This window comes from Bos indicus x Bos taurus, chromosome 7 (genome assembly GCF_003369695.1).
Source record: "Bos indicus x Bos taurus breed Angus x Brahman F1 hybrid chromosome 7, Bos_hybrid_MaternalHap_v2.0, whole genome shotgun sequence".
Taxonomy (NCBI): domain Eukaryota; kingdom Metazoa; phylum Chordata; class Mammalia; order Artiodactyla; family Bovidae; genus Bos; species Bos indicus x Bos taurus.
The window spans coordinates 96,017,224-96,044,313 of record NC_040082.1 but is presented as its reverse complement, the minus strand read 5'-3'; the positions used below and the strand labels follow the sequence as shown (position 1 = coordinate 96,044,313).

Genomic DNA, 27,090 nt, shown 5'->3' with positions numbered 1-27,090 from the left:
GCCCGCGGCCGCCGCCGTCTGGAGGCGACGATGACTCAGGCCTTTCCTGGGTAGTGGCCGCTCACCGCCCTCGGGAGAAGCGCTGGGCATGGGGGGTAGAGATGGTGGGGGTCTTGACAATCCTTTTTTTCTGAGCTTAACGATCCAGAGAGGCAGGTTCTGCCCTTATGTGACCTCAAGCAATGACCTCTCTCTGTCTCAGTTTCCTCATCTGCAAAGTGGATGGTTTTAAGGATCTGCAGACCTAACACCTGTAAATGGCTCCCATGTCCTGACAATCAAGTAAAAGATTTATTGAGCATCTACTATGTCCCAAGCACCATGAACAACAGATTTTAAAAGCTCTGCCTTTGTGGAGCTGAACATTCTATAGCCGACAAAGGTCCTTCTAGTCAAAGCTATGGTTTTTTCAGTAGTCATGTACATATGTGAGAGCTGGACCATAAAGAAGGCTGAGTGCCAAAGAACTAATGCCTTCGAACTGTGGTGTTGGAGAAGATTCTTGAGTCCCTTGGACTGCAAGGAGAGCAAACCAGTCAATCCTAAAGGAAATCAACCCTGAATATTCATTGGAAGGACTGATGTTGAAGCTGAAGCTCCCATACGTTTGGCCACCTGATGTGAAGAGTCGACTCATTGGAAAAGACCCTGATGCTGGGAAAGACTGAAGGTAGGAGGAGAAGGGGACAACAGAGGATGAGATGGTTGGATGGCATCACCGACTCAATGGACATGAGTTTGAGCAAGCTCCGGGAGTTGGTGATGGACAGGGAGGCCTGGTGCGCTGCAGTCCATGGGGTCACAAGGAGCCGGACAAGACTGAGTGACTGAACAACAATAGGATCAGACAGACAACAAATGGGGGTGGAGAGGAGGGGACATATGGACTAAGTAGGGGAGTAAAACTTTAATCGAGGTGGTTGGGAAAAGTGACATTTGAGCAGAGACCTGAAGAAAGTGGAGGGAGCCATTTGGATATCTGAAGGAAGAGCTCCAGGCAGGAAGCATAGCAAGTGCAAAGGCCCTGAGACAGAAGCAAATGTTGAAGGAACAGGAAAGATGCCAAGTGTGCAGGTTGCAGCAGAGTAAGTTGGGGAGAGATGGTGCTTGTAAAGCACTTTGCTGCTTGTCTGGGACATCGTGTTTCATAAATAGCTGACATTGTTATTATCTGCAACTGATAATGAGCTTTAGAAAAATGAGATGTCTCTTTGCCTACTTGTACTACAGCTTGCATTTAGGAGTGCTGAACACTTTGCAAATACACTTGCTGAGTACTGGGTGAAATCTCCCATGAAAAGTACAGCACCTTCCCTATTTACAAGAGGGAAACCACTCAGAGAGGAGCCAGGAGATAAATTTGAGCCCAGGATTGGAACCTAGGTGGGTCTGATTTCAGATCCCCGAGCCACTGGGCTCCAAGCCCTCCCAGTTTAAAGAATTTGGAACAGGATGATACTCTCATTCACTAACTGTTGGTGATGCAGGAAACAGCACTAGCTCCTTCCAGCCAAACTCCTTCAAGGAGTGGTCTACACTCACATCTATACTTGCCGTCTCTGCTCCCTCACCTCCCATTTCCTGTATGTTTCCCACAATCCTCTCACTAAAGGACCAGTGGCCCTACAATTTGTTCATCCCACAGCCTCATTTAGTCACTCTCACAAGTAAGCCCTTGTGGATCATTCCCTTCTTGAAAGTCATTTGTCCTCTGAATTCAATGCTGCACCATCACTGTCTCCTGCCTTCTTCCTAAATGTCTCCTGAGGCTTTGTCCTAGGTTCCTAGCCCCTGTCATTCTGTATTCTGTGCCTGAATCATCCATCACACTCACTCCTAGGGTTTTGGTTCCATTCAGCACACTCCCACCTCAGGACCTTTGCACTTGCTGTCTTCACTATTAACACAGATATACACGATGTTTGTTCTTTTTTTTTTTTTTTTTACTGTATTTATTTATTTTGGCTGTACCATGATATGTGAAAGCTTCCCTGTTGGCTCAGATGGTAAAGAGTCCGCCTGCAATGTTCAAGACCCAGGTTCGATCCCTGGGTTGGGAAGATCCCCTGGAAAAGGAAATGGCAACCCACTCCAGTATTCTTGCCTGGGAAATCACCATGAACAGAGGTGCCTGGCGGGCTACAGTCCATGGGGTCACAATGAGTTGGACGTGACTGAATGACTAACACATGTGGGACAAATGGCATGTGGGACCTTAGTTCCCCAACCAGGGATTGAACCCAGGCTCACGACATTGGAAGACAGAGTTTTATCACCACTGGACTGCCAGGGACGTCCCTAACTATATTTATTAATTTATTTGGCCATGCCACCTGGCATGAGGGATCTTAGTTTCCTGACCAGTGATTGAATCTACACCCTCTACAGTGGAAGCGCAGAGTCCTAACCAATGGATGGCCAAGGAAGTCCCTGTGGTTTATTCCTTTATTTCACTTATATTTCTGGGCTATCATTGTGTAGGTCAGAGCCATACCCTACCTTTCTCCAGAAAACTACATTTCCCAGGTTCTCTGGCACCCTGGCTTCCTGGTAGTCCCACCCAATGAGAGGCCCTGGAGGGAGACTGGAGACTGGAGAGTGAGGAGGAAGGGAGAGGGCCAGGGTATTTCTTCTTTCTCTGCTTAGGGTGGCAGTGTGCATTCTGACAGTGGCCACACCTTCTCTATGATCCCATGATCCCAGCTCCCACACACAAGCCTCTTCCTCATCACACCCCTCCTTTTGTCTTGTCCCTCCAGTAGCTTTGTGCTGTGGCTTATTCCTGGATTCCCTGATCATTCCATCAGTTTGGCTTCTCAACTCTTCCATTTTGAGACAAACTAATTCTCCATATTATTAATACACTTCCTCTCTTTGAAACACCCAGAGTGGCTTGCTTCCCTGCCTGGACTCTGAGTGATCTGACCATTGTATCTTGAAGCCCTCCCCTGGCCCCCCGACTCCAGCAGCACCTCCAGCACCACTACCACCTCTCCGTCCCTTACTCTGCTCTACTTTTTTTTTGAACAATATCTATCACCATGTGACATTGTATTGTACTTTTATTTGTTTCTGGTCTGTCTCTTCCACTAGACTTTTAGCTTCACAAGGGCTCCTACATGCCTGTGTTTTCCACAGCTGCATCCTTACAGCTTAGGATAGTGCTTGGCATATAATAGTAGGTGCTCAAGGGGCTGTCTGGGTGGCTCAGTAGATAAAGAATTTGCCTGTAATGCAGGAGCCACGAGTTCAATTCCTGGGTCAGGAAGATCCCCTGGAGGAAGGCACGGCAACCCACTCCAGTATTCTTGCCTGGGAAAGCCCATGGACAGAGGAGCCTGGTGGGCTACAATCCAAAGGGTCACAAAAAGTTGGACACAACTGAAGCGATTGAGCACACACGCACGCATGCACAGGTGCTCAAGAAATTATTGAATTGACTGAATCTACAACTGAGACTCCCAAAGGTATTTCTACAGGCCGTATCTCCACCTAGAGCTCAAATTCCCATGCCCATCTCCTCCTTGCACATCTCCACCTGTGTCTTTCATGGGACTAATCACATATGACATCCACCAGACAAACCTCAATCAAAAAGACGGGCAGAAGCAGGTGCTGGTGATGATGTGAAGAGACCAAAACCTCTTGCTAGTGGAAATATAAAATGTTGCAGACTTCTCTGATGGTCCAGTGGGTAAGAATCCACCTGCCAATGCAGGGAACATGGGTTCAATCCCTGATCCGGGAAGATCCTATATGCTGCAGAGCAACTAAACCCGTGTGCCACAACTTGAACCTGCACTCTAGAGTCCCTGCTCCTCAACAAGAGAAGCCACCACAGTGAGAAGCCCCTGTACCGCAACCAAGAGTAGCTTCTGCTCACTGCAACTAGAGAAAACCCAAGCGTAGCAACGAAGACCCAGTGCAGCGAGCCAAAAATTAATATAAAAAGTAAAATAAACTGTTGCAACTACTTTGAGAAACAATTTACCAGTTTTTTAAAATGTTAAACAGAAATTGACCATAAGACTCAACAATTCCATCCACTCAAGAGAAATGAAAGTATATGTCCACGGAATGGACATATGAATATTGCATATGAATATTCATAACAGCATTGTTCACAATGAAACAATTCAAACGCTCATCAACTGGTGAAATGATACGCTATGTGGTACATCCATACAGCTGGTGAACACATCCATACCACTGTGGCTCAGTGGTCAAGAATCTGCCTGCCAATGCAAGAGACGTGGCTTCGATCCTTCAATCCAGGAAGTTCCCACATGTGGCAGAGCAATTAAGCCCGTGTGTCACAACTACTGCACCTGTGCTCTAGAGCCTCGACTACTGAGCCCACAGGCCCTGAGCACCCTAGAGTCAGCGCTCCACAAGAGAAGCCACTGCAGTGAGAGCCTGAGCACAGCAACAAGCGGTAGCCCCCGTTCAATGCAGCTAGAGAAAAGACTTCTCAGCACAACCAAAAATAAATAAATAAATTTTTAGAAAGAATCATAAGGAACAAACTGATATATGCTTCAACATAGGTGAACCTTAAACATATTTTGCTAAGTGAAAGAAATCAGATACAAAAGGCCACATTTTGTACGATTTCTATTTACACAAAATGTCCAGAAAAGGCGAATATAGAGACAAAGAAATTAGAGTAGTGATTGTCTGAAATGGGATGGGGTGGGAATGAACTGCAAACAGGCGTGAGGGATCTTTTGCAGGTGATATAAATGTCCTCAAACTAGATTGGGATGATGTTCGCACAACTCTGAAAATTTACTTAAAGTCATTGAGTTGCACAGTTAGGTGGATTTAATGGTATACGAAGTGAAAATGAAAGTCGCTCAATCGTGTCAGATTCTTTGCGACCCCATAGACTGTAACCTGCTGGGCTCCTCTGTCGATGGGATTCTCCAGGCAAGAATAGTGGAGTGGGTTGCCATTTCCTTCTCCAGGGGATCTTCCCGACCCAGGGATCGAACCCAGATCTCCTGCATTGCAGGTGGATTCTTTACTGTCCAAGCCCAGAGAAGACCAATGATATATAAATTATACCTCAAAAAAACTGTTTAAAAGGGGGACCATCCCTAAACTTTCCCTGAAAGCTCCCTCCCCCAAGGAACCCTGTACTGACATGAGAATGCTGCTGCTGCTGCTAAGTTGCTTTAGTCGTGTCCGACTCTGTGCAACCCCATAGACGGCAGCCCACCAGGCTCCCCTGTCCCTGGGGTTCTCCAGGCAAGAACACTGGAGTGGGTTCCCATTTCCTTCTCCAATGCATGAAAGTGAAAAGTGAAAGGGAAATCACTCAGTCATGTCCAACTCTTTACGACCCATGGACTGCAGCCCACCAGGCTCCTCTGTCCATGGGATTCTCCAGGCAAGAGTACTGGAGTGGGGTGCCATTGCCTTCTTCAGACATGAGAATGAGTTCTTCCTTAATTTTTTTTTTTTTTGCAGCATATGGGGTCTTAGTTCCCCAACCAGGAATTGAACCCACAACCCCTGCAGTAGAAGCATGGAGTCTTACACTGGGCCACCAAGGAAGTCCCTTCCTTAAATTTCTACATCCTATATTTCTTGCTTGCTCTATCCTGCTCCTGGCCCAGATGTACCCACAGTTAGAAACTATCGATTATGCCCCTCTTGTGTTCTTTCTCTGTCCCTACTCCTCCATTCATATTATCACCAATGCCAGCTGAAATTGATGTAGAAATATCTCCAGAAAGTGTCCCTTTTTCACTGTCACCATCACGACTCTAAACATTGTGTTGGGGAGTGCTACAGATTGAATGTCAGTCTCCCCCTACTCCTTCCAATTTCACATACTGAAAGCTAACTTTCAATGTGATAGTGTCTGGAGGTGAAGTCTTTGGGAGGTGACTAGGTCCTGAGGGTGGAGCCCTCATGTATGGGATTAGTGCCCTTATACAGAGACCCCCAGAGAGCTCCCTCTCCCTTCCACGTGAGGACACAGTGAGAAGACACCGAGAAACTGGTCCTCAGCAGACCCCAAACCTACCAGCGCTTTCACTTTGATCCAGGACTTCCCCAACTCCAGAATCGAAATAGATTTCTGTTGTTTATAAGCCATCTAGTCTATGTTATTCTATTACAGCAACCTGAACACACCAGGAGCCATGAGAAGAAATCTTTTTCCCCTGATCTGAAAAATTATCAGGAGGTAAAAAAGTTTGTAACAGTCAGAAACAGTAACAATAATTGCTAAGGTTTATTGAGTACTTATTATGAGAAGGCAAGGGCACTCCACTCCAGTACTCTTGCCTGGAAAATCCCATGGACAGAGAAGCCTGGTAGGCTGCAGTTGATGAGGTCGCTAAGAGTCGGACACGACTGAGTGACTTCACTTTCATGCATTGGAGAAGGAAATGGCAGCCCACTCCAGTGTTCTTGCCTGGAGAATCCCAGGGACGGGGGAGCCTGGTGGGCTGCCGTCTATGGGGTCGCACAGAGTCAGACACGACTGAAGCAACTTAGCAGCAGCAGCAGCATCATGAGCTTTCCTTGGAAGGAAGGCTGTGACAAACCTAGACAGTGTATTAAAAAGCAGAGACATTATTTTGCCAACAAAGGTTCATATAGTCAAAGCTATGGTTTTTCAGGTAGTCATGTACATATGTGAGAGTTGGACCATAAAGGAGGCTGAGCACTGAAGAATTGATGCTTTTAAATTGTGGTGCTGGAGAAGACTTGTGAGAGTCCTTTGGACAGCAAGGAGATCAAATCACTTGATCCTAAAGGAAATCAACTCTGGATATTCATTGGAAGGGCTAATGCTGAACCTCCAGTACTTTGGCCACCTGAAAGGAATAGCCAAGTCATTGGAAAAGACTCTGATGCTGGGGAAGATTGAAGGCAAAAGGAGATGGGGACAGAAGAGGCTAAGACAGTTAGATAGCATCACTAACCAATGGACATGAATTTGAGCAAACTCTGGGAGACAGTGAAGGACAGGGAAGCCTGGTGTGCTGCAAAGAGCTGGACACAACTTAGCAACTGAACAACAGCAACAACAACATGAGCTAGGCACCATTTGCAGCAATGTCCATGTAATAACTCATTTACCCTCAGAAAACCAATATGAAGTAGATAATGTCAATTTCTAAAATGAGGAAATAGTGGCACAGAGATGCTAAGAAATTCTTCCAAGATCCCCTGGAATCTAGCCCAGACTCTGGAGCCTGTTCTTGGGTCATTCGGCCCTATTCAAAGGGGAAAGAATAAATGTTGATCTGTACCTCACATCATATACAAAAACCAATTCCAGGTAGATTTTACATCTAAATGTGAGAGGTAAACAGTGAGTATTCTAAGTAAATATAGAAGAATATCTTCATTACTGTGTGGTGGGCAAAGATTTCCAAAACAGGACATTGCTGCTGCTGCTAAGTTGCTTCAGTCGTGTCCGACTCTGTGCAACCCCCTAGATGGCAGCCCACCAGACTCCCCCGTCTCTGGGATTCCCCAGGCAAGAACACTGGAGTGGGTTGCCATTTCCTTCTCCAATGCATGAAAGTGAAAAGTGAAAGTGAAAGTGAAGTCGTGTCCAACTCTTAGCGACCCCATGGACTGTAGCCCACCAGGCTCCTCCATCCATGGGATTTTCCAAGCAAGAGTACTGGAGTGGGGTGCCATTGCCTTCTCCGAAAACAGGACACTAACGAGCACTAACCTTGAAGGAAAAACATTATTATTTAAACTGCATTCAGGGACTTCCCTGGTTAGTCCAGTGGTTAAGCATTATCCTTCCAAAGCATGGGATATGGGTATGATCCTTAGTCAAGGAACTAAGATCCCACATGCTGTGAGGCAACTAAGCCTGCAGGCTGCAACTAGAGAAGCAGCACAACGAAGACCCAACCCAGCACAGCCAAAAATAATTAAAGTTCATTTGTTAAAAAAAAAAAAAACATACCATAGTTAAAAATAAACTACATTCAAATTAAATTCTATTTATCAAAGACATTAAGAGAATGAAAAGACAAGCCACATAGTAGGAGAAGATACTTGCAATCCTATGTCCAACAAAGAACTGATATCCTAATTTTAATTCATATAAGAAACAGAAATACAGATACAAAATTTGGATGTATACAAAACACATATTCTTACAAAGTAATAAGAATAAGGCAGACAACCTAGTAGCAAAATGGACAAAAGACTTGAAAAGGCATTTCACAAAAGGGAATACTCAAGTGGTCAATAAACATGTGAAAAGGTATTTAAATACTATTAGTCATCATGAAATGTAAATTACACCCAAAATGTGATACCACTACACACCCATCAGAATGTCTAAAGTGAAACAAAGACCATACCAAGTGTTGGTAATGATGCAGAGCAACCGGAAGGCTCAGATGCTGCTAGTGGGACAGTAAATTGGTAAACTCTTTGAAGAGTCTTTGAAACTTTTGAAGACTGGCACTTACCTCCTCAAGTTCAATATATCCCTCCCCTGTGTATGCGTTCAGTTACTAAGTCATATCTGACTCTTTGTGATCCCAGAGACTGTAGACCACCAGGCTCTTCTGTCCATGGGATTTTCCAGGCAAAAATACTGGAGTAGGTTGTCATCTCCTATTCCAGGGGGTCTTACTGATCCAGAGATCAAACTTGTGTCTCCTGCATCTCCTGTATTGGCAGGCAGCTTCTTTACCACTGAGCTACCTGGGAAGCCCATATTCCTCCCCTATGACTCAACAGTCCTTCTCCTAGGTATATATACTTGAGTCTCACTATTTGTGGGTTCCGTGTTGTCAAACTCACCTACTCACTACAATTTATTTGTAACCCCCAAATCAATCCTCCTGGAGTTTTATGGTAATCCATGGACGTTCACAGGGTAGCAAAAATATTGAGTCACTGACACGCAGGTTCCCAATGGAGATCCAATGCAGCCATGCTGTGGGCCTCTTATTTCAGTTCTCATAACTGCAAATAACTTTCTTTCTCACAGTCTACTTGATGCTGAAACTTTCACATTCTCATGCATTTTATTGGTGATCTTGCTGTTTTAAGGGACCACGTGCACAGTGCTAAGTTCTGTCTAGTGTTCTAGGCAAAAGAAGGTTGTAAAGTGTCTTCTAGAGAAAATAGGACTCATTGATAAGCTTTGCTCAAGATTGTCTTTGGGGGACTCAGTTGGTGGTCCAGTGGTTACGAATCTGCCTTACAATGCAGGGGATGTAGGTTCGGGCCCTGGTTGGGGGAACTTCCAGTAGTCACGTATGGATGTGAGAGTTGGACTGTGAAGAAGGGTGAGCGCCGAAGAATTGATGGTTTTGAACTGTGGTGTTGGAGAAGACTCTTGAGAGTCCCTTGGACTGCAAGGAGATCCAACCAGTCCATTCTGAAGGAGATCAGCCCTGGGATTTCTTTGGAAGGAATGATGCTAAAGCTGAAATTCCAGTACTTTGGCCACCTCATGCGAAGAGTTGACTCATTGGAAAAGACTCTGATGCTGGGAGGGATTGGGGGCAGGAGGAGAAGGGGACGACAGAGGATGAGATGGCTGGATGGCATCACTGACTCAATGGACCTGAGTCTGAGTGAACTCCGGGAGTTGGTGATGGACAGGGAGGCCTGGCGTGCTGCGATTCATGGGGTTGCAAAAAGTCAGACATGACTGAGCGACTGAACTGAACTGAAGATGCCATATGATGAGGAGTTACTAAGCCTGAGTGTTGCAGCTGCTAAGCCTGTACGCTCTGGAGCCTGTGCGCCACAACTAGAGCCCCCTTGCCGCAACTGAACCCTAGAGACACAACTAGAGAAAGTCCATGCACCGCAAGGAAACATCCCACATGACACAAGGTCCTGCGAGCCACAGCTAAGACCTGATGCAACCAATAAATTAATTTAACTAAGTTTTTAAAAAAGAATGCCTTTGGCCATGAGTTTGATGCCAATGAATCAGCAACATATATTAGATAAAGTATTTTTAAACACAAACATTCATAAAAGGGGTTTGCGTATTGTTTCGTAAACAAAAATGTGACCAGAGCCTTGCAGGAATCTAATGCCATGATGACTCAGTATTCACTAACTCAGTATTCACAGCATTCAGTCTTTACCTCACTAATTCTTTATAGAACATAATCACTTCGAAAAGAGAGAATCTACTGTATATATACACCCAACAGAAATGCAAACAAGCATCCCTAAAGGCATGTATCAGGGTGTTTACTTAAGAATGTTTGTGTCAGCCACAAACTTCACCAACCCAAATGCCAAGAAACAGTGGAATGGATCTATCACACTCGATATATTCACACAATGGAACACCACAAAGCAAGAGAAACAAGCAATCTACCACAAAACAATAATATGGAGGAATCTGACAAGCATCATGCTGAGCAAAAGAAACTAGGCACCAAAAACAATATATTTAGTGACTTCATTAAGTTGAAAAGCAGGTCAAACCAGTGCATAGTGAGAGATGCCTGGCTCAGTGGTTCCTCTAGGTGGACGGGGAAGGTGAAAGTGCAGATGGGAACCAGAAGAGGCATCAGCGGGCTCCGGATTCTTAAAATGTTCTGTTTCTCAACCTGGTACTGGTCACATTATGTCACTTTAAGACAATTTCTAAAGGGCACTGTTATGATTTGCATACCTCTTTGTAGATATGTCAAGAAGGAAGTTCATTCAAAATTATGAACTAAGGTACCAAGCGTAAAGAGGCTTCCCAGGTGGCTCAGTGGTAAAGAATCTGCCTGCCAATGCAGGGCAGCTGGGTTCAATCCCTGATCCGGAAAGATCGCCTGGAGAAAGAAAAGACAACCCCCTCCAGTATTCTTGCCTGGGGGAATCCCATAGACAGAGGAGCCTGGCAGGCTACAGTCCAGAGTTAAAAGAGTCTGTCATGACATAGCAACTTAACAATAACACCCAAGTATAAAACATAAGTGTCATTTCTGTTTGATGTGCAGCAGGCAAAAATGCTAGAATGTCCAGTGGAAAAGCTAGAAAACATAAACCAAGAAAAACTCAGTGTCCTTTGCAAGAAGCCAAGTGGCCTCTGTCAAAGGGACCATGTTGGCTCCCATGATATTTCATTCACACAGAGGAAAGGCATGAATTTCTGTCCACACACACACAGCTTTGCATCCCTCAGAACACACAAACACACATGGTGTTAATCTTCTAGCCTGTGCCTGCCTTGAACTTTTTTGGTTTTCACTTGGTTACAGCAAGTGTTTAGAAATGGTGTTGAAACACTTCCTCCCAGGAATTCTCTGTCTTGCCATCTCTGCTTTCCTGCCTGGTTCAGAATTCCAAGAGGAGACTCCAAAGGAGACAGCAGGCCTGGCTGAGGACTTTGGCCACTAAACAATGAGAGTCACATTCCCCCTGCCCCCTAAATGTTGGTCCTGCTCTACTCACGGCTGCCACCAACTTGCCTCTGGTTTTGTTAGCTCTTATAATAATTCTGTTTTCATACCTTTACTTTCCCTATGCCGACCTGTCTTCCAAGTTCCAACCAGAGGATCTCTCCCTCTTACAAATCCAACCATGTCTTATTCCTGGCTTTAAAACCTTGTATTTAAACAACAAAAAAGCAGACGTCCTAATTTTGAAAATGGACAAAGGTCTTGACTAGACATTTCTCCAAAGAATATATACAAATGGCAAACAAACACATGAAAAGATGCTCAACATCACTAACTCTTCTTTTTCCAACATCACTTAATGAAACGCAAATTGAGGCCACAATGGAGAACCACCTTACACACCTTCAAATGAGAGCCCAGGAGCCTCAACTGTTGAGCTGATGTGCCACAAGTACTGATGCCCGAGCGCCCTAGAGCCCGTGTTCTGCAACAAGAGAAACCACCGCAATGAGAAGCCTGAACACCACAACTCAAGAGGAGCCCCCGTTCATTGCAACTATATAAAAGCCCATGAGCAACAAAGACCCAGCACAGCCAAAAATAAATTAATTAAAAATAAATAAAAAATTTTTTTTAATAGTAACACTTTCTTTTTTTTTTTTTTTTAAAGAGTAAACCAGCACTGAGAACCTACTGGATTTCCCAGAAGCAACACAAGTCAGTTTCTCTGCACAGACTTCATGGAACCTATTCTGACTCCTCTCTGCTCCTTCTTGATTTGTGGCTGAGCTCTGAATGGATGAGGGCTTCCCTGGTGGCTCAGATAGTAAAGAATCTGCCTGCCAAGCAGGGGCCTGGGTTTGGTCCGGGGATCAGGAAGATCCCCTGGAGAAGGGAATGGTTACCCATTCCAGTATTCTTGCCTGGGAAACCCCAGAGATACAGCTACAGTCTATGGGGTCGCAAAGAGTTGAACACAACTGAGCAACTAACACTCTGAATGGATGGGGTTGTGAGAAAGACCAGGCTTCTGTTCTGAAAGTGAAGATAAGTCAATGTGCTCAGACATGAGTTCCTGGAAAAACACGAACAAAGTCTCCTGCCCCTGCCACAAAGCCCTTCTCCCCAACACAGCCAGGCTCAACTTGAAAGAAGTTAAATCTTCATCTCACTCCTTGAGAGCTCAAACAGTCACCCAGCCTCGGTGTCTGGTATAAGGCTCGAAACACAGAAGACTCACAATGGATGCTTTCTAAATGAATACATGAATGCATGGATAAATGAAAACAGCCAGTCACTGCTTCCCAGGCACTGGCCACCAAATTCTGGGGACACAGAGTCATTGCTAACACCAGCTGCTGAGATCATAAGAAATCTTCACACATCCATGTGGTCAACTTGTATGGACACAGAATCACTGTGCCTATATACCCATAGGTGTGAATATGGCACACGTGTGTCCTGGTGCCCAGTTTGACCAATGCCAAGTACATGGCTGCTAAACATACACACATATGCGCATGGACACTATAGACACACTACTATTGTATTGGGGCACGGTTAGAGTGAAGTGAGTCATACACAAGCAGAGTTTGATCCTGCCTTTATTTAAAATTTTGTTATTTTGTTCATCATGGATTTTTTTTGCATTGATTTTTATTTTCCTAAAATATTGCATAAAAATATTTATCTTGGGGGCTTCCCAGGTATCCCAGTGGTTAAGAATCTGCCTTGCAATGCAAGGGACACTGGTTCGATCCCTGGTCCAAGATCCCACATGCCACGGAGCAACTAAGCCCGTGCACCACAACCACTGAGCCTGTGCTCTGGAGCCCTTGAGCCACAACTACTGAACCCACAGGCTTCAATTACTGAAGCCCGAGCACCCTGGAGCCTGTGCTCCACAACAAGAGAAGCCCCCACAATGATAAGCCCGAGCACCCCAACGAAGAGTAGACCCCCTCTCGCCTCAGCTAGAGAAAGCCTGCGTGCAGCAGTGAAGACCCATCACAGCCAAAAAGTAAAAATAAATCTTTTTAAAAAAAATATTGGTTTCTGAAGCTATTGGCACCTCCTTCGATTTTGCACCCAAGGCGAGTGCCTCACCTGTCACACCCTGGCCTGGACTGTGATTGACACACACCTCCCAAGGGCACCTGCCTGCACCTCCTCACCAGTCAACGGGACACACCAGTCTCTGCACAAACCTCATTCTACCACTAGATGTCGCCCCAGCTCCTTCAGCTTGAGCTCAGCAGCAACCCCTTAGGAAGAAAACGTCCAATTCACTTAATTATCTGGGAGTCCTCGAGATTTCCTTTTACTTCCCTCCACCCGAAACATTTACATTCCCTAATGGAGCCCTGGGGGAACAGCGTCTTAATCCTAAATAGTGGTGCCCTGGAGTGCTGGAATTTTTAGGCACAGATGAAGACGGGTTTTCCTAATGCCTGCAGTCCAGGAGCGATGGTTGACTTGAAATGGGTATGGGATAACCCAAGGGGAGGGTTGTTCCCCTGACCTTCCCTGGGCACAAGAGTCCCACTGTTTGAGAAAGAAAGAGACTCTGTGGGGGGAAGAGGAGGAGGGACTGATCCATTCATTCGACAGATATTTTTTGAGATCCTACTGCGTGCCAGGCTCTGCTGTAAACACTGATACAACAGATCACCGGACCCCGATAAGTTGCCCCTCTAGGGGGAGAGAGACAATAATTTGTTGTTTAGTCTCAAGTCATGGCCGACTCTTTTGTGACCTCATGGACTGCAGCCTGACAGGCTCCTCTGCCCAGGCTCCTTTGCTCCTCTGCCTGGGATTCCTCAGGCAAGAACACTGGAGTGGGTTGCCATTTCCTTCTCCAGGGGATCCTCCCAACCCAGGGACTGAACCCATGTCTTCTGCCTGGCAGGCAGATTCTTTACCACGAAGCCACCTAGGAAGCCCAATAAGTGAATAAACAAATCCCGGAAATGTAGTGACAAAGGCTATCAAGAAAAACAGCACAAAGGCAGAGCTCTCAGAGGAGGTGACTTAAGCAGAAGGGGAGGGAGGAAGTTGAGTAGCTACCTAGGGGAACAGTGTCCCAGGCAGAAGGAATGACACATGCAAAGGCCCTGAGGCATGCAGTATAAACTGAGCTATTCCTCCTGTCCCATCCTGTGAGGACCCCAGGAAAGAGGGGACCCCAAACTCACACAGTACCAGAGATGTAGCTAGATCTTTTTTATTTTTTTGACTGCTGAGCCTTCATTCCTTTGCTCAGGCTTTCTCTAGTTGCTACGAGTGGGGACTACTCTCTGGTTTTGGTGCAATGGCTTCTCATTACAGTGGCTTCTCTTGTTGTAGAGCACAGGCTCTGGGGCACGCAGGCGCAGTAACTGAGGTGCACTGAGGCTTAGTAGCCCTCCATGGCATGTGGCATCTTCCCAGACCAGGGATTGAACCAGTGTCCCCTGCATTGGCAGGTACATTCTTAACCACTAGAATACCTGGGAAGTCCCAATGTAGCTAGATCTGAAAGAGGACTTCCCAGTGGTCAGGAAGGGAGCATCTTTCCATGAGGAAAGATGGTGAGCCTTGAAGCTATCAAGCTCTCTGGTAGCTCCAAACCCTGGATGGATGGACAACTCCTCTGACATGTACTACTTTCCTGTTCTCAGGGTAAAATCCAAGCTCCTATCCACAGCCCACAAGTTTCCACTTGGTCTGGTCCTTCTTGGCTTCCCTGGCCTCATCTTCCCCTCGACTTTTCCTTCCCTCACTCCTCTCTAGCCACACCAGCCTTCTTGCTGCTCCTCAAACACTCCAAGCTTGTTCCTACCTCAGGGCCTTTGCATTTGCTGTCCCTGCTTTGAAAGCTTTCCCCCTGGACACAGAAGGCATCTCTCTCACCTCTCAGGGAGCCTCAAATACCACCTCCTTAGAGACACAGTCTCTATCACACCTGCTAAAACAGCTCCCCACCCCACCCATCATTCTTTAACCTCCCTTGTTGTTTAGTCACTAAGTGGTGTCTGACTCTTTTGTGACCCCATGGACTGTAGCCCATCAGGCTCCTCAGTCCATGGGATTTTCCAGGCAAGAATACTGGAGTGGGTTGCCATTTCCTTCTCCAGGGGATCTACCCCACCCAGGGATAGAACCTGCATCTCCTGCTTGGCAGGTGGATTCTTTACCACTAAGCCACAAGGGAAGCCCTTAACCTCCTTTACCCTGTTTAATTATTCTTCATGCTACTTGCACTGTATTATATATTGATTTAGTTGTTCACACGGTATTATATATTTATTCGGTTTTTGTCTGTCTCTCCTACTACAAGGTCACCCCCAGGAGGGCAGGGACTTGATGACTTGGTTCAAGGCTGAATCTCCAGTGCTTCATCATATCTGTTGATTGAATGGACAAATGCATAATTTCCAGAAAGAACCCCTGGTGGAGCCCAGGGCCCATCAATGACGGGGAAGGAGGTCCTGGGAAACAATGGAGGAGACTCAGAGGGGACAGAGTGTCCATTTTCCAGACCTCTCTCTGCCCTGGGCGCTAGGCTGGGTGGGCAAGCTGGGACACACAACACAGTAGCGCCCACTGTAGCTAGTGGAAGGACCCGACCAGCATAACTCCAACTGATCACCCCAGCTAAGTCCCGCCCCATCCACCATTTGGCCCCGCCTCCACGGACTCAGTTTAGTCCCGCCCCCAAACAGCCTCATTTAGCTCCTCCTCCATGAATCTTCATGTGAGCCCCGCCCCCAAGCATCTCCCACCCTCCTCTGGGGTCACCCAACAGCACCTCTCACTGCACTCTCCCGCACCCCTAGACAATCTTGGCACAGAACAGGAAATCTAGAGTTTCCTAAAGGTTAGCAGGGGATGGGGGAAGAGTCCCCAGATGGTGGTTCTAAGGATCCTTCTGGGAAACCCAATTCAGCTTCCCTCATGGTGCACTTTTATCCACCATTCTCTTGAGTGTACACATCTTTTGGTTTCTTGTCTCTCACTCAGCTGACTTTCTTTACTTCTTTGGGATTCATGTATCAGTCGAGCACCTGTAGTGTGCAGCCTGATGCCTGGCACTAAGCACACTCCCCACCCCAGTCAGTACTTGGATACTGTGATGGGAAAACAGAGTGAGGGAGGGCACCTCTTGAGGTCTTCTGTGGCCTGGAAATCCTCCTACCTAGAATCTTATCTCCATCTCTCCCAATGTCCCCAGACCCCCAGAGTGGGCACAAGGGTCTGATTTCTTTCTTCTCTCTCTCTTTTTTTTTTTGCCACACCGCGCATCTTGTGGGATCTTAGTTCCCTGACCAGGGATTGAACCTGGGCCCTCAGTAGTGACAGTACAGAGTCTTAACCACTGGACTGTCAGGGAAGTCCCTTTTTCTTCTCTTGACCACAAAAGAGAAGGTACCAGGATTATTCTTCCTCTGAGTTTCTACCTAGAAACCCTTCTAGTGTCTACACAGGCACTGTCCACACCCATGGAGTGGATTATTTAACAAGACAGTAAATGTGTGGGTTCAGGAGCCTTGGTTCAGTCCTAGCTCTGCCACACCCTAGCTGTCTGAGCTTAAGCAAGTGACCTAACTTTCCAGTGCCTTGGTTTCCCCATCTGTAAAGTGAAGGTAACATGAGCACCCATTAATTACTGATTAAATGCCTTAGTTCATTCTGTGTGCTTGAAACAGTGCCCAGCACATAATAAGCATTTAATAAGTGTTAGCTGTTATCATAATTATTATTTTATTATTTTGGATTCCAGCTTCCTTCTGAGCTTCTAAAGATGAGATCTTAGGGGGCTCCCACCCCGAAGATGGAGCAGGAAAGAGGTTTCCCAATAGCATTAGAAAGCTGGGACCACCCCTCCTTTTGCAAAGCCTGCTCAAGAGGTGAGGTAGCATGGAGAGAGAGACACACTTCTGTGAAAGCATGGAGTGTGCAGTGCACACACACAAACACATGGATATACACGTTCGCACACACAGTCCTTGCCCCACATACCCCCTTTTAGAATGACTTGGGCACAGAATGACACACAATTACCTAAAGCTCCCACACCAGGCACACACCTGGTCACACACATTTTGTACAACACCCAGGCAGATGGATAGAGTCATGGGGACACTGACACACACAGCCCTTTACGCACAGTCACAGCTGCCCAAATACCACTGGGATTAACACAGACCTCACTTGCTGTCACTCTGCCAATCACACACAGATACACAACTCCAGGTCGCAGCCTCACAAGCCTCCCACTGTCACAACAGCCCTTCAAGTCACAGCTTCCAGCTGTGACACTCAGACTCTGCCTCACGTACACACACCCTCTCCCAATCCCGCCCCAACTCACGCACAGCCGGCCCCACACCTGCACAGCCACACACACAAACTCTCAGTCACACCCAACCGTGACACAAAGGCACCCACGTTTACCCAGCACCCCTCCAGCACCTCGCACACATCCCCATCAGTCACACACATGCGAGTCCCACCCCCTGCCCACACTGGGGATGCTGGCGAGGAGTCGGGGGCTGTGATGGGGGGCATGAAGGACAAGTAATGCCCAAACCCCACTGAAGTCCCCTCCCACAACCCCACTAAGCTCGAACGAGATGGCGGGTGTGGGCTCCGGGTCACCGAGAGGTTGAGAACCCCGAAGCTGGAGTCAGGTGGTCCCCCAAACCTAGGATGCTTTGAAGCTGAATTTAAAGCTTCCCTTCTTATTCCCAAAGCCAGGGTGGACGGCCCAGCCCCTCCCCCTCTGCGACCCCCCTTCCCTCACCGCCCCGGGGGGGAAGCCATGGAGCCCCTAGTCCCGTTTCTGCGGGACCTCCTGAGCCCCCTCCCCTCCTGGAGCCCTCCGCGCCCGCACCTGCCCGCCGGGCCCCTACCTGTCCGGCGAGGCCTGAACACAGTAGCAGCAGCAGCAGCGGCGGCGGCGGCGGGACCGCGAGCGACCACATGACGTGCCCCCGGCCCGGCGTCCCGTCCCCCGCCCGCCCTAGCGGCGCCTCGGCCCGGGGACCGCCACCAGGCGCGACCCCGCCCGCCCGCCCGCCGGCCAGGGCGACCCTCCGCCGCCGCCTCCCCCGCCTCGCCGGCGGCTGGGATCCCGCCCCACCCCCGCCCCCCGCGCTCGCTCAGAGTCTTTGTTGCGGGCTCCGCCCCCCGCCCAACCCCCAGCTCGTTTTCGGGAGCGGATCTTGCTGGGTCTGGGGATGGGGAAGAGGGGGGAGGAAGATGGAAGGAAGAAGGGGAGGGTAGCTGGGGACGCGACCCAGAACCCCAAGGCCATGGTGGGGGTGGTCATGGAGATGGGGGGAGGGAGTGAGGTTCCGTCACGTGGTTGTCAGTTTCCCCTCCCTGGACATTTCCTACGCTGTCAGTGAGGGGTGGGAGGGGGATCCAGGGACGGAGTCGTAGAAGGAAGGCCTGGCAGCAAAGAAGAGACATTGAGAGGCCTCATGCTTACGGAAGTCAGGAGTGAACAGAGAAACTGAGGCAGAGTGTGTGAAACTCTTCTTTGCAGGAAGGGGTCACGGCCATGACACGGGGGGCGAGGGGTGGGGTGGAAGAAGGAGACAAAAAGGAAGACAGATACAGCGGGCCGGAGATCGTTAGACTAGGCCGAAAGGGGTGACCAGCTGGTGGGCACCTTGTTTTCACCTCCTCCCCTTCTCCAGGGGTCCTCGGGCTCAGTCTCCCTTTTTCCACCACACCTGGGACAGTCTCTCCCTCTCATTTCAATGGCCCAAGACTGGAGACCAGAATCCTAAGAGAATCAGCCACCTCCACACAAAGCTATTTGCAGATGAAGAGCGTCCTTGTCTTGCCTCCATCCTTTCTCTGCCTCCCCCCTCTTTGGCTTCCCCAATCATCTTCTTTCTCCAAAGTCCCTCTGTGGCTTTTTGGCGGGGGAGGGGTAGTGACCAAGCAGGCCAGTCAGGTTATAGAGGAATCGATCATAAATATTGGGAATGGGGAAGCATGGAATTTTACTGATCCTACTGTGTGGGACAGATAACAAGTTATGGGTGTTTTTGTCAAAGCAAGGAGAAAGAGCTTGTTATATGATACGGCCTGGGTTCCACCCTGGTCTGTCCCTTCTCGGCCATGCAATGCCAGGCAAAGAGCTTTCCTTCTCTTGGGAGAACTGTTTCCTCTTGAGTTGTTGGGGACTTTGTGACTCATGAATAAAGAGAGTACCTAGCCAGCAATCAATGCCCGGAGGGTATTACTACATTGAAGGCTATATTAAAATTATGATCAGGTCATACTGCGGTCAGGGTCATACTCAGTGTCCTGATAGTACGTTGTCAGTTTGGACATCAGCACCGTTGGGAGTCCTCACCATGGTTCATTCAGCTCCTGCCAGGTGGCCGTTACCAGGGTAACCCCCTCCCCTCTCTGCTGCTTCAGCCCTTGGAAGTGGTAGCTTGCTACTCCTGAGTAGATTCACTTCCTCGTATTTACTTTTAAAGCTTAACTGCCATCTCTATGACTAAATCCCCATATTAAATTCTTGCTATTGAACTATCTGGTGTGAGCTCTGTTTTTCTGACTGGACCCTGACCAATACATTCAACAGCTGTGGTCGGTGGCCAAGTTCAGTGTCCTGATCATGCTGTAGTCAGTGTCCTGTTAAACTGTGATCTGTGCTTCCATCAGCATCCTGGTTCTACTGGGGTCAGCACTGCAGTCAGTACTGTGGTCTCTACAGGTCTTAACTGTGCTGTGGTCAGTGTGGTGGTCAGCTTCCTGGCCATGTTGTGCTCAGAGTCACAATCACTGACCTGGTCATGCTGTGGTCAGGGTTCTGACCTAGCTTTGGACAGTGCCCTGGCCATGCTACCATCAAAATCATGATCAGGTTTTACTGTGGTCAGTGTCATGCTCAGTGTCCTGGTTGTACAGTTGTCAGCTTTGAGATCAGCATCATGGTCAATGCTATGATGAACATGGTGTCTGCCTTCCTCTGTGGTTAGTGTCGTGGTCAGAACTGAGCACCAGCACTGAAAAGAGATCAGCTTCTCAAGGACCTTGTACAACAAAACTCTTGGGCCAGGTGGTTTGATGTCTGGCACTGGCAGTTGGCTCTCCACAGTGTGCAGAGGTAGGGTAGAAGAGCAGTGGATCCCTCTGCCAACTCTCATCAGGTGTCACTGGGTTTTCTTAATTGGTGCTTGAGTATCCATTGGCTTTACTCATCTATGACCCCTCTATGTCTCCAGCTAGAGGGAGAAACAGTCCAGGCCTTTGTTTTCCTTTACTCTGCACAGGGCCTGACATGAAGAAGATGATCAAGAATAATTTAACGAGTAAATGAACCTAAGCCATGCATGTCTACCCATGTCTTTGCTCTTGCTAATCCCACCATATATTATTCAGTGCTCCTTTGATAGCAAGTAGCCACTTGAACTGTCTTAAACAGTAAAGACTATCTGTTATCTCACAAAACTGAAAAAAAAAAAAAAAATCCAGAGGTAATGGAATGCAAGCATGGCTGGATCCAGGGATTCTGTCCTATCATCAGAATCCTGTCTCTCCCCGTTTATCATCTACTATTCTCTATGTTGTTGTTGTTGTTCAGTCACTCAGTCATGTCTGACTCTTTGTGATCCCCTGGACTGCAGCACATCAGGCACCCCTGTCCTTCACTATCTCCCAGAGTCTGTTCAAACTCCTGTCCACTGAGTCAGTGATGCCATCCAACCATCTCATCCTCTGTTGCTCCCTTCTCCTCCTGCCCTCAATCTTTCTCACCATCAGGGTCTTTTTCAATTAGTTGGCTCTTTGCATCAGGTGGCCAAAGTATTGAAACTTCACCTTCAGCATCAGTCCTTCCAATGAATATTCAGGACTGATTTCCTTTAGGATTTACAGGTTGGATATCCTCGCTGTCCAAGGGACTCTCAAGAGCCTTCTCCAGTACCACAGTTTGAATGCATCAATTCTTTGGCACTCAGCTTTCTTTATAGTCCAACTCTCACATCCATACATGACTACTAGAAGAACCATGCTAAGTCACTTCAGTCGGGTCCGACTCTGTGTGACCCCATAGACGGCAGCCCACCAGGCTCCCTTGTCCCTGGGATTCTCCAGGCAAAAGCACTAGAGTGGCTTTAACTAAACAGCTCTTTGTCAGCAAAGTGATGTCTCTGCTTTTTAATCCCTATTCTCTATAAGGGATCTCTTTTAGCCAGGAGATGACATAGATACTTCCCAGAACCTTTCATCTTCCAAGCTCAGCAGCTTTAGCAAAAAGAGAGCTTGCAAAATAATGACTCTCATTGACCCATCTCAAGTTATGTGCCTATCTCTGAGCCAATCATATTTCAAGTGTAATTTCAATTACACTTGATTGTGTAGCTTGACCAGACCTGGTTCATAGATCACCCCTCCAGAGCCAGAAAGAGGAGTTAGCCTCATTTAAACTATATTGGATAGAAAACAAGGGGGTAGGGGTGGAGGATATGAAACTTTTACCATTGAAAGAGGGAAAAAATTCTATGTATCAAAACCAAGAGACAATGAACTGTCTCAGCACCATCCCAAGCCCCTAGTGTCCCTTCCTATACTACAGAAGCTGCAAAGCTAAAAACTATGTTTGCCAGACTCCCTTGCAGCTAGATTTCTGTATGGCAATGAGATTCCATCAATTAGAAGCATGAGATGTGGGTGGGGGAAGTGAGTGAAGGTGGGTGGAGGTCATCTTTCTATTGTGTTGCAGTGATGTCTAGCAAGCACAGTTGTAGAGACACTAGGTTTTCCTTCAGGAATGCTACTGTCTACAGTCACCAGTGTTGCTCACTTTTGTTGAGAGGCAGTTGCAAGTGACAATGATGGAAGCTTCCAAATCTCTAAGTTAAAACCAGGGAGAGAGAGAGATATATATTTAAGTTTTATTGAGATATAATTCACATGCCATATAATTTGCTCTTTAAAATGTACAATTCAGTGGGGTTTGGTATATTGCTGTATTAATTTTTTTAAGTTGTAGTAAAATACATGCATCATAGAATTTGCCATTTAAACCATTTTTAAGGGTACAATTCAGTGGTATTAATTACCTCTGTGGTGTTGTGAAACTGTCAACTTTTTTTTCAATTTTTAGTTTTTATTTATTTATTTTCAATTCATTTTTATTGGAGTATAGTTGATTCACAATGTTGTATTAGTTTCAGGTGTACTGCACAGTGAATCAATTATACATATACACTTATCCACTCTTTTTTGTATTCTATCCCCATATCGGTCATTACAGAGTACTGAGTAAGTTCCCTGTGCTATAGAGTAGGTCCTTATTAGTTATCTGTTTTATATATAATAGTGTGTATATATTAATCCCAATCTCCCAATTTATCACTCCCCCATGAAACTGTTTTCAGAACTTTTTCATCTTCCCAAAATTTTAGATATTCTATATAAGTAGAATCATACATTATTTGTCCTTTTTTGTCTGGCCTCTTCACTGAGCATGTTTTTGAGGTTCATCCATGGTATAGCAAGTGTGAGAACTTTATTCCTTTTTATGGCTGAATAATATTTCATCATGGGCTCCCCAGGTGGCGACAGTGGTAAAGAACCTGCCTGTCAATGCAGGAGACAAAGAGATGTGGGTTCGATTCCTTGGTGGGGAAGATCCCCTGGGGGAATGCATGGCAACCCACTCCAGTATTCTTGCCTGGAGAAGCCCCATGGACAGAGGAGCCTGGAGGGCTACAGTCCATAGGGTCACAAAGAGTTGGACACAACCAAAGCAACTTAGCACTCAATATTCCAATATATGGCTGGACTAGATTTTATATACGCATTATGGTGCATTCTTGAAGTCAGTGGTTCCCAGTGTGTTATTCTCCACCTTCCTGTGAATAATAGAGGCAGAAGCTCCTGGAAGCACAAAGTTCCCTGATTTGGGGCCTTATTTCCCACAGCTAATCCCTGATTGACATGTGCTTGGAACATGCATTCCTCTTATTTGTATGGGGAAAACCTCATCATTCACAAAGCCCTAATACCCCAGGCTATGTGAGACTATCCACTCAGGTCTACATCTCTTTTATTTTTTATTTTTTTTGGCCATGCTTCACAGGGGGACAACCCCATTCCCCCTGCTGTGGAAGTGTGGAGTTTTAACCACTGAACCACCAGGGAATTTCCTACATCTCTTTAATAACAACCGTCCCACTCATCGAGCTCCCACTTAGGACTCAACACCAGATGAAGTCTTTTCCATTGCTTCTTTGAATTCCTCCAACAACCCTTGAGGTAGAAATTATTATCCCCATTTTAAGATTGAAAAGTCTGAGGCTCAGAGAGGCTAGGTAACTTGGCCAAGGCTGCCCAGCTATAGATAGCAGACACAGGATTCAAACCTAGTTCTGTCTGATGCAAAGTCAACCTACTGACCTCCGTACTTTTGTATTGGGTTATTTGTTCTGCATCTTTCCTTTCCTGTTATTCTGATTAGACAACTGAGGGTCAGTCCTCCTGGAGGCCCCTGGGAGAGTATGTAGATGCTGGCTGCCCTTCATAATTGTCCCACAGGAGGGTGAGGGAGGTGGGTTTTTATTCTCCAAGTCCCATGTGTCACTGGGGAAGGGCTGCTCCCAGAAGTGTCAGCTCCTCAGCATTTATGGTCTGGCCAGCATGTGAGCTGAGACATCCCTGAGGCTGAAATGTGCACAGGAACCCATGAGGGCAAGGGGTATACAGGCAGGGGACTGACATCATCTGCCTTGGTCCCATTTTTCAGATGGAGAAATTGAGGCTCAGAGAACTTAAGACACTTGAGCAAGGCCACAGAGGGTGTATAGCAGAGCTTAAGACCATAATTTGATTCATGTGCAATTCCATACACGAGATTCTTTATTTTTTAAATTTTATTTATTTAGTTTTAGCTGCACTGGGTCTTCATTGCTGCGTGCAGTCTTTCTCTAATTTTGGAGACTGTGGGCTGCCCTTCATTGCAGTGGCTTCTCTTGTTGCAGAGCACAGGCTCTAGGGTGTGTGGGCTCAATAGTTGTGGCACATGAGTTGAGTTGCCCCACAGCATAGGGGATCTTCCCAGACCAGGGATGGAACCCGTGTGCCCTGCATTGGCAGAAGGATTCTTAACCACTAGACCACCAGAGAAATCCACAAGGCTCTTAATGCTGTGGTTGCTGGGGATATCTGGGCCAGCTCCTCCAGTGTCACGTGGCTTCCAAAAGACCTGATCTATCCCAGGTGAGCTGAGCATCATCTCTTCCCTTCCCCAGCTTCTGCATCTCCATGGCGATCATTCCAGGGTCCTTCCAGTCCAGGGCTCCCAATCCTGCCCCTCCCATTGCTCACCCAGAATGGAGCCCAGCTCTCTTTCCATGTCCTGGTAAAGGCTCCAAGGTTGAGCCCTTGAGCTTGGGGTTCCCCACAGACTGTCCCCACCGTCCAGCCCCATTCTTTCCTTCTTGTGGGCCTTTCTCAGAGTGGGACTGTAGCCACCCCAGGAAATCCCTCCTCTCCAGGTATCACACACACACACACACACACACACACACTGAATGACCACATGAAAATAGGAATTTGTGCTCCAGTTGCATAGGACTGACCTCAAGTCAACTGACACAGAAGCACACAACATGAGCATACGGTCACCCAGGGACACTACACCCCCATAAGTGGTCCAGGCACAACGCCATGCTCAGACAAACAGTGTCACCCAGAACAAGTACACACAACCACAATCGACATACAGCCAGATACGTGTTCCAGGCACAAGGGCCCCAGAAACCACCCCACCCCCGCTGACACACACACACACACACACACACACACACACACGCACACACACACACACCCATCAAGGGGAGGAAGAACATCAGAGGTGAACCAGCCAGTTACCCAGGAACCAGCACTCACACAGTTGACCCAACGCACACACAGACCCCAAACACAAAAAATACACAAACCTCACAGTTCCGGCACACAGCTCAAGAACACAGATTCACACACGTAGAGATTTGTAAAACAGATTGTTACTACATTAACATGCGGGACTTCTTGGTGGTCCAGTGGCTAAGTGCACTCCCAATACAAGGGGCCTAGGTTTGATCCCTAGTCAGGGAACTAGATCCCATATGCTGCAACTATAAGTTTGCATGCCACAACTAAGCCAAATAAATAAATAAACATTTTTTAAAAATACAGTGACATGCACAAACCCACAAGACAATCACACAAAACATGACAGATAGACTACACGCAAGACAAGGACACACAAAAAGAGGCACATTGTTTGTTTAAAGCCAACCTACAGACCCATAATTCAGACACAGTCACATGCACAAACAGTTCAGACAGACAGCTCAGACACACATACAGACCCACAGGGACCCATGACACGACAACAGACATCCTGGACACGCGAACCCCAGGCCAGGGCAGCGTGGGAATGAGGCTGTGAGAAGCTGGGAGAGGGGAGGTGGACCAGATGACTCAGGAGGCCTCTCTGGGGGAGGAGGCGGAGAAGGGCAGGCGGGTGGGTGGGCAGGCGTCCAGCGCATATGGTTCCCATTAAAGGCTTGGGAATTGAGGGTTGAGTTGGCGGGACAAGGAGACCCAGCACTGCTTTCCAGCCCTGCCAAGCCAGGAAGGAGTGAAGCCCTAGTCCAAGGTTGTGGGGCTGGAACTTGGCTCTGAACCACAGCAGGTCCTATCAAGAGTGGTCTATCCTGAGCCAGGTCCGGCTGGGGCTCATTTGAACCCCTGCAACAGCCCTGGGAAGGGTTTCACAGAAGAGGAGCGTGAGGGGCTCAGGCAAGTTAAGACACTTGCCTGAGGTCACACAGCCAGGAAACAGTGGAACTGGGATTGGAGCCCAGGTGTCTCTGCAGCTGCCGCCCCAGCCCCAAGGCAGATGCAAGGACTCCTCCATTTAGCCAGCAGCAGAGACCGGGTGCTCAATCTGGGCCCAGCCTGCACTGGATTTGAGGCAACCCCATTTTCAAATAATTGAGAGTTAGGAGTGGGGCAGGGTTTGCTGACTGAGAGTGTCAGCATCAGAGAGTGACACCAGAGTTGCAACCTGAAGGTTGAATAAGAGCTGACAGGGTGTGTTGGGCAGAAAGAAGTGCAGGTGCAAAGGACGTGAGGCCATGGGGTGCAGGAGGCTATGTCTTTTGGTGAGGTACGGTGACAAGTGAGACCAGAGAGGCAGGTAGAAGAACTTGGACTTTGTCTCAGGGCCTACAGGGAGCCTCTGGAGGGTGGTGAGCTGAAAGGTACACAGTGAAGTTTGGACAACCAGCATGAAGATCATACTCAGGATAGATGAACATGTACTTTCTCCCTGACCCAGAATTTCCTGTTTTATTATATATTTATAGGAAACAGCAACCCACTCTAGTATTCATGCCTGGAAAGTCCCATGGACCGAGGAGCCTGGTGGGCTACAATCCATGGGGTCACAAAGAGTCGGACACGACTGAGCGACTTCTGTGTGTATACACCCTAGAAGAGGAAGATCCCCTGGAGGAGGGCATGGCAACCCTACTCCAGTATTCATTCTTGCCTGGAGAATCCCATGGATGGAAGAGCCTGGCCGGCAACGGTCCATAGAGTTGCAAAGAGTCAGACACGACTGAAGCGACTTAGCACGCACGGCCTGGATACACTTAGCCATGTGCACACATGCCCGGATGTTTGCAGAGGAACAAAATGGGAAACACCTAAAAGTTTATGAGTA

At 47.5% G+C, this 27,090-nt stretch overlaps 1 protein-coding gene and 1 non-coding gene across 2 annotated transcripts in view; both read right to left on the bottom strand.

Annotated features, from left to right (window-relative positions):
* OLFM2 (olfactomedin 2) overlaps positions 1-18,375 on the bottom strand; it is a 75,508-nt gene extending 57,133 nt beyond the window's left edge. Inside the window, exon 1 of the mRNA XM_027547800.1 lies at positions 18,257-18,375. Within this exon, the coding sequence (XP_027403601.1) occupies positions 18,257-18,328 (72 nt within the window). The 5' untranslated portion in view covers positions 18,329-18,375. The remainder of the gene's footprint in view (positions 1-18,256) is intronic.
* TRNAD-GUC lies at positions 16,662-16,734 on the bottom strand. Its single transcript has one exon. It is a non-coding gene; the product is annotated as a tRNA-Asp (tRNA).
* Positions 18,376-27,090: the final 8,715 nt, after the last annotated feature.